This window comes from Pyxicephalus adspersus, chromosome 3 (assembly GCF_032062135.1).
Source record: "Pyxicephalus adspersus chromosome 3, UCB_Pads_2.0, whole genome shotgun sequence".
NCBI lineage: Eukaryota > Metazoa > Chordata > Amphibia > Anura > Pyxicephalidae > Pyxicephalus > Pyxicephalus adspersus.
Genome location: NC_092860.1, coordinates 130,184,204 through 130,196,235, shown reverse-complemented (window position 1 = coordinate 130,196,235; position 12,032 = coordinate 130,184,204). Strand labels below are relative to the sequence as shown.

The window sequence follows — 12,032 nt, the reverse complement described above, 5'->3', positions numbered from 1 at the left end:
GCTATGTCACTCGATCTTGTGCAATGCGAAAATTGGGTGAAGTAGGCAGAAGCTGGAAGAAGCAGAAAGAAAATGATGGTATCTAGCGCTTCCTCTGCAGGGCGGATTACAGAACGGGCCCTGATCCAGGGAACCTGTGGAAGTTAAAGCATACCTAAACTCAAAATTTTTACTTTACATAAAAGTGTGTGTATATATATATATATATTATAAAATAAATTTTTTTTTTTTTTTTAAGTGCAACGCCTTAAAACAAAAAGGGTGCAGCACCGCCCAGTTCTGTCTTGATCACTGCAGCCATCAAGACAGAATTTAGTCTTGGGTAGAGAGGGTTAGACCCTTTGTGTATTTATTTTGACTGTATCCCCATTCAACTCCCAATTTTCACCTTACATAAAAGGGTAGACAAGTAGTAAAAATTTGTTTTTTGCAATACCCTTTTTTTTTTAAATAAAGGATGCAGCACCGCCCCCTAAATCTGGATCGCATAGGCGTTGTAGAATGAATGGGAGGCTCGGGCGCTCCTTCTGCACATGCCTGTGCAACTCGAGCATGGGCAAAAAGAGCCTTTTTGTAAAAAAGGGAAAAGAATTGCGATACCACAAATACGCAGTGAGATTGTCAAGTTTTTTCCCCATCTACGTCACCGGATCTTGCGCCTGGGTCAGGTGACATAGGAAGAAGAACTGGGAAGAGAAGATGGCGGCGTCTGGAGCGCATCAAAGACAGATGCTGGGACAAGGCGGGACCCGATGGAAGAGACCCCCGGACCGATCGATCACGCTGTAGGATTGAAAGTAAATGGATTTTTTTTGTTTTGGGGGACTTTTGAGTTTAGTTCCTCTATAAACTTTGTACAGCACTGTATTATATATCGGCGCCATATAATCACATGATGGTAATAATGATCCCCTCCTCCTCCTGTATCTGTCATTTGCAACCCTTATTTATTTGTACAGCGCTGGGTTATATGTTGGCGCTATATACTGTTGAATAATAATAGACTTGTAGGACAATGTGAGGAAAGCCCATTATCAGCCATTATCATGTGTATGTGGGGATGACAGTCAGTCAGCCATCACCCCGGAGACAGACACAATGGTAATCCTCCGTGTGACATCACCACATCGCGTCTCTGTAGGAATATCCCGCCTTCCAATGACTCTACGCCCTCGCCGATATGACTATATAATACCACACAGACTCCTCCCCTAACTCCTCCCATCTGTAACCTAAGCGAGCCGATAGGACCGCCTTAGTCCCTCCCGGTTTTTTCAGTCAGACGTCTTGTGTGCCCGCCCCCTTGCTGCAGTGTGTCACCTCCTTGCTGACGTGTGCGCGCCCCCGAGAGGGAAGCCGGCTGTGCGCGCGGCTGTGTGTGTAGAGTTGTGTGTGTGTTCCGGAGCGCGCGCTGCTGGTTGGAGGCGCGAGCTGTGTGAGAGAACGAGCAGGAGGAGTTCCCCGCCCCCCCTCTCCTCCGGAACCCCGAGATGTGATGAGCCGAGCCGCGGAGACACGGGCAGACATGGGCGGCTGGGATGCGGCGGCCAGGAGGGAGGGAGAGCGGCAGCCGGTGGCAGGGGGTTGGAGGCAGTGCCCCGGTGTGTTCCTGGCTCTGCTCCTCGCTGCCCTGTTGCTGCTTCCCCCGGCCTCAGCGTGTACGGTGTGTCAGGCGGAGGGTCCCCGGAGGAGGCGGGATGCCCCGGATCTGCTGGCAGGTAAGAGCCGGAGGATGGAGAGGGCCGGGGATCGCTGCTTTCTATCCCTCTATACCCGGGGATCATTACCTTCTATCCCCCCATACCCGGGGATCTCCTCATCATTGCTGGGGGACCAGGAGGAGAACACCTCATACACTCATCATCGTACGATCATATCGCGGCTTCATCACTCCATACAATATCATTGTACGATCTGTGACAAGCCTGAGCCATACATTCCACAGGCCCCTATAGAACATTATTGTATTAGATTGTCATGGTTGTACGGTGTATGGGCTCAGATCTGATTGGTTGTACGGGCTCAGATCTGATTGGTTGTACGGGCTCAGATCGGATTGGTTGTACGGGCTCAGATCGGATTGGTTGTACGGGCTCAGATCGGATTGGTTGTACGGGCACAGATCGGATTGGTTGTACGGGCACAGATCGGATTGGTTGTACGGACACAGATCGGATTGGTTGTACGGACACAGATCGGATTGGTTGTACGGACACAGATCGGATTGGTTGTACGGGGTATGGGCACAGATCGGATTGTTTGCATCCCATCCAGGCCTTCACATTATAGATCATTATTTAATGTACAGCGCTGAGTAATATGTTGGCGCTATATGAATCCTGTTTAATAATAATAATCAGAGATCCCGTGTGTTGGGTTGTGATGAGAAGTCGCCGGGTGTCCCCCTCCTCCTTCTCCTATGAGAGTTCTTCTGTCACTGATGGAGGCCTAGGTGACAGACGTAGATCTGGTTTGCCCCAAACCCTGGGCCATATAACCGAGCTCGGCCACTCTCACAGCTTCCTATTGGCTGAGGTTAATAATGGACAATGATTGGCTCACGCAAGTCATGTGTTATGGCCCCAGGGATGTGGGGTCCCCTCAGATCGGAAGCCCCCTGGGTGGTGGGTTACCATGGCAACTGCGTCCTCCCGGGATATGGGACCCTCTGGCAGCTGGCTCAGGATGGCTTTATATAGTAAATCAGTAAGAGTCGGAGTTTTAAGGTCCCTGTAAGATAGGAATAAATGACCCCGGGTCTGTGTTTTGCTGTATATAATATAAGGGAAGGGGGTTTCGGACGTTTGTAATCTGATGTAGATGTAATATTCCTCAGATCAGAGGTGTCGTGATAACGTCGCCCCCATATGATTCATCCTCGGGTACTTTGTGTACATCACAACGCGGTCACAAGGAGTAATTCAACGGCTCTATTTATAAAGAAGTGAATCTGACATTCCCTGGTGGAGAATCCTTCACGTTTGTGTGTTTTCAGTGGCAGTTCCTGATTCTCCACAAGGGAATGTTGCAGTGAATATCAGATTCACGGCTTTTATATATATATATATATATACCCCAATGAATTATTCTTGGGGCAGAATGTCATCCTATGTGACTGCATTGTAATGTATCATGGAAAACTGTCCAATTGAAAGCCATATCCGGTGTCATGTGGTCAGAGGTTGGTAATTGCCCCTGAGTGTTGGAAGAACTTTTCCTCCTCATCTATGTGCTGAGAGTTGTCCTAGTCAGGGATTACCAGCTCATTCTATAAGTTCAAAGACTTTATAATGTATTTGACATCCTGAAATTTTTTATAGGTTTTTTTTTTTTTTTTTATGTCCTATTTACATCACCCCCCTCCTTCACATAATTGGCCTTCGAATGTAAAAGACACAATGGTGGTGACATTAGATAGTGAGCTCTTCAGACACTCGGTGACATGACCATTGACTTTGTAAGGCGCTACGTTATAGGTTGGTACTATGTAAATACAATCTAATGATACATTACTGATACCCATATTGTATAATAATAATAATAATAATCTAATGATACATTACTGATACCCATACTGTATAATAATAATAATAATAATCTAATGATACATTACTGATACCCATACTGTATAATAATAATAAATACAATCTAATGATACGTTACTGATACCCATACTGTATGAGTGTGGGGTGGCTGGGGATTGTTAGGATGACTACAATGAATCTCTGGTCATCAGACATTGCTGCCAGTACAGGTTCTCTTACATTTTGTATATCCATGATCCTGTCCTTTGCAGATTAAACACTTCCCGCACTTTCCATGGCTTGGACCAGCTGCTAATAATGTAAAATGCTGTAAATGTGAGATTTTGTTTTCCCCACCCTGTGTATATGATCCAACAAACATGGCCAGGCTTCTATATCCCAGTGCTAGACACTTGGTCTCCATGTTTGGGTTGGTGTAATGAAATCTCCTGTAGATATCATATTTTAGGAGCCTCTCCTTTTTATGAAGATGTAACAATATATATTTTATGACATTCTCCTTATGCGTAGGGCCTAGTACATCTGACGGGTCAATATACAGAGCTGTGTGACACCGTCAATGCTGCAAGAAAAAATTGTTATTCTTTGTGGAGTTTTTGTTCCTTTGTGATTGTACGATGCGTAGCGTTTACATCTGTGCGTGTTGGAAGAATCCAGTCTGTAGGGGACTACCTCTCCTGATTTAGAAAGACCGCAAAGAGAAAATCAGCAGCATTGCGGAATCCAGCAAGCCAGGGGATAAGTAGTGCACAAGCTGAATAGGAGATTGTGTACAAGGATTTATCACATTCCTCTGCTTAGGTGGCTACCTGTGATAGGAGGATGGGGAGGCACATAGGCTGCACCAACAACTATTGTGATGGTTGCTATTCTCCTGCTTGCTCTGTGAGCAGGATTCCTTCTTGTAAGGCAATCCCTTTGTCATCTGTGTGATTCTCTCTTGTAATTGTCAGCATCCTCCTGCTGGAATGAGGAAGCACCAGGCGGAGGGACTTAAGCAAATGATTAGGTTTCATTGCTAAAGTGCTGAGTATAGGCATTTAACTCCATGGGTACCGACAGCTCAATTATAAACTCTACTGATCATAGTTTATTATTTTAACTTCACATGCATCTATTATTCTGAATTCTGCTGACACGCTGTGCTCAGCTATATCCAGATATATATTCAGCATTGCTTGGATCATTGAAGATTTATTGGTGAACCCATTACTACATTCACTATGCCCCCTCAAAGTTACTAACCACTATTTAGTGTTTATGGTTCTCTAGATTAGTGTTTCTTGACATTTTTTACATGGGTGAACCCTTAAAATAACATTCAACCCCTTCAATAATTACTAAATTCAAAACACATGCATTCGTATGGTGGGAAGAATATCACCCTTACAAAAAGATTATTTAAACTGACCTGTTTGCAGAGATTGTTCTAGGAACCCCTAGCAACCTCTGGAGTAACCCTGGGCTTCCACAGAACTTTAGTCAAGAAACACTTTTGTAAAATGTATGTTTTTTTAGGAAAACCTGTCAATGGTAGTAGAATGTAAACTGCCATTGCTAATTATTCTCTATTTCTAATTATTCTCTGAAGCTGCAAGCTTTGTGGTTTTTCCTTCAGATCCTGGGTCCCTGAAAACAGAGCTTTGTGGAAGGGATTGTCCCTGTTATATACTTGTCTTTTCCTGTTTCTATTACCAGGCGTATGGTTGTCGCCATCCTACGTCCTGGGATTTTTTCCTATGTGCATGGGCCTTGGGTGCTTTATACAGCTTTGAAATGGCATAGCAGAGGTGTTGATTAAGAACTGGCCCTTCATTCAACTTGTTAGTACAGATATGAAAACCTAGAAAGGTTTTAAAGAGGAAGTAAACCCAAAACAAAAAAAAATCACACTTGCCTTCATTAATGCAGAGCAGTCTATCCGTGGGGAGTTTTCTTCCATCGGGTCCCGCGTTGGTCCAGTATATGTCCTCCCCAGGCGCCCACATCTTCTCCTCTTTTCTTCCTGCATCACCTGATCTTGCACTGCGCAGGTGCAAAATCTGGTGACATAGATTAGGAAACAATTGTCGATCTCACTGCACATGCGTGTGATTGGCAATTTTTTTCTATTGATGAAAGGTCATCTGCAGAAGGAGCAGCCAAGAGCCACCCGGAATGCGAGACGTCGGTAACCCGCCAGGCTCTGCGCTCCCAATTATACTTGATTGTAAAGGAGATTAAGAATTAAGGGGACGAGGGTGCACCCTTTTCTAAAAAAAGAAAAAAAAAGTGTTGCACTTAAATGCGATTTTTACTTTAAACTAAAGCGTTGTCTAACCTTTTATGTAAAGTAAAAATTCTGAGTTTAGGTACGCTTTAACAAAATCATAAATTCACTGTATGTGTATGAATAAATATATTGGTCTTGGTATCTAAGCTTCTCATTGAAATCTAAGGCCATGGACTTGGCGATGTTGACTTTTGTCCCTGATAAAAGGCCCTGCCTGACCCATATTTTATCTAGCAGATTTATTGATATGCATCAGACTGAATACAAGGCCTGCAGACCCAGGAAGGTACGGGCCATGCATGAGTGGATTACCCACATCCCTGTATTATATGTAGGAGGAAAGTGGTTATCTTTTCCTACATGGTAGCGATATCTGTATGCGGGTCAGTAATGACTATCAGTCTTTTCAAATGAATTCTTTGCAGTCACTTTTAACTATTGTAAATGTGCATCTGGGCAAATAACCATTTGCTAACGTGACCTAATTTTAACCATTTGACAAGAGATTAATGTGCAATAGCGTGAGAATAAAATTAGGCTTGGATCACATGGGTAATTTTTTTTTCTTTTCACAGTCAATTTATTAGCAGCAGTTTTGCAAATGGGGTGACTGCCGATAACTTGTATGATCTCTCAGAAGCAAGAGATAAAACCTGCTCTTGTGATCCAAGTTTTAACTTAATGCAGAAGAGCAGCCACCATTCCTGTTGTTGGGGCAGTGATCTGCCAGCTGTTAAATCATTCTCCTGGCTAAGCAATGTAACACACACGGTGTGCGGACAGTGACACTGCACTGCCAATGACTGCTTAGGAGTGAACTTAGTCATTTAGCTCAGTTGTCTGCTTCCAAGTCTTCATTAAGCAGGTGCTGACTGTACTCAGAACTGCCTGTCAGTCAGATCGTTTCACTAGACAGGTGAATCCAGAACTGAAAACTACTCCAATGTGTAGTGTAGAGAGTTTGAGGTTAGCTTGATGGATAAGTACAGGTGAAGTCTTGTAGATTGTAAGCTCTTCTGAGCAGTGTCCTCTCCTACTGTGTCATTGTTTGTATCTGGCTGTCTTTGCAACCCTTTTTAATGTGTACAAAGCTACGTAATATGTTGGCACTATATAAATACACTTAATATTTTAATTTAATAATAAAAGTCCTACAAAAGAATGTGCAACAGTGTGCATTGGATCTTGGGATAAACATGCAATATGTCCCTGCGCATTACCAGTAAGCAGTGCTCAACCCAGAAATGTTTTAAGCTGGGTGGGAAGAAATTTTTGGCGGGTGGCCCAAAAACTTGCCGGGTGGTGTGCCCTGCTAAAAGGGCCTGGGGAGAACACTGAGTGAAAGCTGCAAAAAAAGACAAAGGGCAATGATCCTCCTTCTATTTCTCTATCGCTAAATTATCTTGGGCTGCTTTCAACGCCTACAGGATTTGATCCCATTAAATTGCCCGGCTGATACTTGACGAGTTTTTTTTGTAATCACTTTCATTTACTTATGGTTAATTTTAGTCTTCTGTGTGTGTTGGATACCTCGTTAGCTGCTGGTGCTTCTGCCAGCTTTTTCATGTGCAACCTTCTCCTATTGTTATTATAAAATAAAAAATACAGCTGAGTAGATTGGGAGCAATTTATAAAGGTCACATCCATTGCTAATTCATAAACTTGTGCACACCAATGTGGTATGAAATTCTAATGGGTCATGCTTAATGTGCTTGCAATGATGCTTGGTAGGGAATCTTTTTGCAGAGTGTCCCTGCACCCAGGCAACCCATACCAGAAAAAACAAGTATTTCTCCCAATTTGTCAGGGTGAAGGATGCCCATCTGTGCCAACTTTAGTGTTTTATAGTCATTAACCATGTTTATAGTTCTTTAATATTGTAACAAAGAAAACACAAAAGGAAAACCAGAATATAGCATTTTCCTGTTAATGCTTCTTTATATTTTGGATTGCACTTGTGAAGATGGATAAATGCACCATGCGTCCAGAAGTCTGTATTTCAGCTCAGTTTGAGATTCTTCCGAAATCCTCCTAAGTGTCTTTGATGCAGCCTGGACTACTAATGAACATGAGCACACTGGTGACAACCATCCTGAATGCTCTCCTTACTGTAATAAATGATATGACTTGCAAGAATACGTAATGAACAAAAGGGTGTTCTTTTTAATATTTGCCTGGAGTAGTTTTTGTTCTTTGGCATTCTGAAGTTGTTGTTACTGCTGCAGGAAGAGAAGGGCACGTCCTGCTTTATTCCCTCGCTTGGACTTGTGACAAAAAGTAGATGCTGATGTTCCTTATATCATCACTTGTCTGGAGCCAAATGGGTTTTCTAAAGAAACAAAGATTTAGACAGATGTGAGCAAAGACAAAAAGCCTACAAGAGGAACCATACACTTCTATAAAGAATGACAGAACAATAAATAGATTGGGACCAAGATTAACAAGATAAAGAATTTTTTACATGTCCTTGGATGCCCTTTTCCCTTTTTTTTCTTCAGTTTGGTTTGTGCTGTTCTTCCAGTTATAAATTTTAGTGTTTTGGCGTGCGGTTTATGACATTATAGGAGGGTCTAATGATTTCACCATGAATGTAGGTAACTTGTGTTTTTCTGTCCCATTGCATTCTGCTTCTGAACAGTAAAATGGTCAGATAACTGATCTGGTACCCGCAGGAAGAAATAGCCATAGCCTTGTTGGTCAGAGCCACAATAATACTTGTATAGTCATTGTATTGTGTGCTGTATCAATTTGTGATACCTTTTACTTTTTGCTTCCTTATAGTAAAGGCTACTTACGCACAAGAATTTACAGAGTGTTTAGCGCCTGTCTTTCTGTCATCCACCCTGGTAGATCCACGGACGATGAACGAACGTAATGAAAGTGAAGGGGAGAGAGCTCAGCAGAGTGCCGCTCTAACGTTCTCCCCCCTTCTCTCTCTATAGAGAAGAATAGCGCTCTATGTACAACACTCGTTCATGCACCCCACTGTGCTCTCTCCCCTTCACTTTCATTACGGTCGTTAGTGGATCCACCCGGACGATCGTCAGAACGACTAATGATAAACTCTGTACACACACCAGATTCTCGTCTGATATCAGCCCTGAGGCAATAATCGGACGAGAATCAATCATCTGACGTATACATAGCCTTACTCACATTCCGGCCATATATTTGATCTCTCTATGATGTTCTTTCAATCTTATCAATGCCAAATTTGAAAGTGTGCCAATATGTGGTATGACACGAGTAGAAAGGCTACCTACAAATGTAGATTTTTGTCATTGGAAAAAGACTTCACGATTCATGAACGAGCACTGTACATAATAATTGTACACAATTATTGCACGTGTGTACGCAGCCAAACCTATTTATGCTCCCTGGCTGCTTTAAAATGAAGTGGATAATTTGGATTTTGTGAACAAGATATTACTTCATTCAGGCACCTTCATATGTGAAAAGCATTTGCTGTTTCACAAAAGCTGTGAAAAGTTTCATAACACTTAATTCATTTTTTTTGGTATTCTGGAATTGTTGAATAACTTCTCTGGAACTGTCAGGCAATAAGTGCAAGCAATGAGTGTGTTTGGTTTTATTCTGCAGTGCAATTCATTAAGTATTGACTTGTGATGAGTAAGCTGTACGAGGGAATGCTTCCCATCTGCTTGTTCCATTAAGTCAGACTCTATTGGCACAGCACGTTTCACAATATTTGATATCTTATTCCACTTGCTTGAATGCTAAAGCTAGTCTGCTATTAATATGAGAGATAAGAGGCATTCTATTACTATTCATATAGGAAGAGAGATTTTTCATGCTATGTGAGCTGAAAGGTTTGAAACTGAAACTTCTATGTTTACATTTCTGAAATAAAAACTCAAAAAGGAAAAGCTAAAAATGTCTGCACACTTTCTCATTTCTGTGCACACGGCCATGTGTTGTAGTGACATTTGTTGCTTATTTCAATGGGGTAACAACCGTGCAATGATAGGGAGGGATCTCTTAAAATAAACTGGATTCTCTAAATTTTGCTGCTGTTTGATCAGAATCTGTCTCTTTGTCTACTGCTAGTCTGTTCAATATGATACACCCAGAGTTTAGCTAAATTTGGACTCCAGATACATCAAAACTAGAAAATGTATGAATAGTTTTATGTGTGCTCGGTATTTGTTTGGTTTTATTCTGTCACCTTTACTGGTTTCACTTTCCCACCTTTTGGCCTATCACACAAGGTTGTGTATTCTGTGAAAGGTCAAGGAGCCATGAAATGACACTGCCAGTTATTCTCAGCTCTTCCATCTGCAGAGGGCTGGAAGTACATTCAGAGATGTGATTCTACTAATTGAGACTTAGGCTACGTACACACGTCAGATGATTCTCGTAGGATAATTGCCTGATGCTGAAATCGGACAAGTACCTGGCGCGTGTACAGCGCTTATTGTCCGTCGTTCCGATGACTGTCCCGGCGGATCTACGAATGATTATAATGGAAGTAAAGAGGAGAAAGTACATCAGGGTGCCGCTCTGTCGCTCCCCCTCCTCCCCTCTCCATAGAGCAGAATGGCGCTGTATGTACAGTACAAATATTGCATGTGTGTTGCCTTAAATTACACCTTGGAAAATGTAACATTTATTTACACTGTAATTGTGAAAAATAAATGCCTGGAGTCTTTAGGTAATGGTACCATTCCAGACTTGCCGTGGGTGCTGTCACCTCAAGGGGTTCATCTTCCCAGTGCAAACAATCCACACCACTGCATGTGTCGGCATTCTATAATACTTTATTGTTCTGAATAGCTAATGTAACCAAACTGTGCTCCTCTCCTGACATGTCCTCCCCCATTCCTTGGCTTAACCCTAGAGGCCTTTCTTTGCATTATATGGCTGTCTACATGTACATTGTGATAGGCTAAGTAATTTCAGATTGTTTAGCATCATGCAGGCCCTTCTGTGGCATTATTAGATTAAAGGATGAAGGTAAATGCTAGGAGATTGTACAATCAGAATTTAACATATATCACCTAAATTGCTGTGCTGTCTATTTATATTCCATCAGTGCTTAAGCATGCAAAATAAGCTGTAAAGTTATGTGTTGGTTGTAATCTACAAATTATTAGTGAATAGTAGAATAGTTTAAATGATCTGAATAGGATGTTCCTGTTTGGAATGGTGTCAGTACACATTGTGCTTCCTTCTAAATGTCTCAACTCCCAAACAAAAGTGGCAATTGAGCGAACTCATCTGGCATTTCACTCTGGCAATACACACCTATAAAATCATTAACGTTGCTGCAGTATAACAGCTTCATAATAATAGGACCTCGGTCTATTTCCTGGTGGTTGCTAAGTTTGAGAGAAGTTCCTGTTGGGATACAAGAACTTGGCAGCTGAGTGAATACAAGTGAGGAAATCCTATTGTTTAAGGTGTTCCTAATGGCCAAGTCAAATTGTGTGACAAACTTTTTAAACACAGTACATGTTAATGCTTTAGTAAGACATAAATCAAATAAAACGTACATATGTAATGTATATAGTATTATTCAAAAAAGATCGGGATGGATGCTACTTTATTTTAAATGTTTGCACATCTAACATCCGACATGTTTATGTTTAATTACCACATCTAACATCCGACCATAACATGTTTATGGTAGTGTGTTCTGTGCACAACCTCTTTGCATCTGTGTGTTGTGATGACCGACCCAATTTAATAGAAAGGAGCAGCACTCAAAAACAGAACCACACATTTAAAGGAAGCAGCAAACACCACTTTTATACAAAGATTATTTAATTGATTTTCAAGGACATCAGACCTTTTGTAAGGTGCAGCTTACCGAAGCCTTAAAGCAGAACTTTCGACAGGGAAAAAATCTTTTACAAGTGAAAAGACATGGATCCATTCACAAACCCTTGAGTCCTGCACTGTCACGCGGCTTTCTTTTTTTTTCCGGCCTTCTTTGTTTGGTCCACCATCACCATCTTCTTTCTTCTACATTCTTCTTCACTTTACCCAAACTTGCAATGCGCATGTCTAAGATTAAGCACTTGTTTTTACATTGTAGGAAAGCCTCCTTGATGATGCATTCCCAATCTCAGGCACCCGCAAAAGGAGCATCTCACAGCCTCCTGGATATGTGGTGCAAGTATCCCAGGAAGCTACGTGTTGCCACTTCAGTCTTTACCGCCGCGTCCCTGTCATATCTCTTTTAGTTGGCCCTC

At 42.0% G+C, this 12,032-nt stretch overlaps 1 protein-coding gene across 2 annotated transcripts in view; it reads left to right on the top strand.

Annotated features, from left to right (window-relative positions):
- The first annotated feature begins 1,358 nt into the window (after window positions 1–1,358).
- STIM2 (stromal interaction molecule 2) overlaps window positions 1,359–12,032 on the top strand; it is a 58,345-nt gene continuing 47,671 nt past the window's right edge. Inside the window, exon 1 of one of the 2 annotated variants that reach the window (XM_072406354.1) lies at window positions 1,359–1,718. In XM_072406354.1, coding sequence (XP_072262455.1) covers window positions 1,496–1,718 — 223 coding nt within the window. In that variant the 5' untranslated portion in view covers window positions 1,359–1,495. The remainder of the gene's footprint in view (window positions 1,719–12,032) is intronic. The other variant, XM_072406355.1, reaches the window with a different exon arrangement.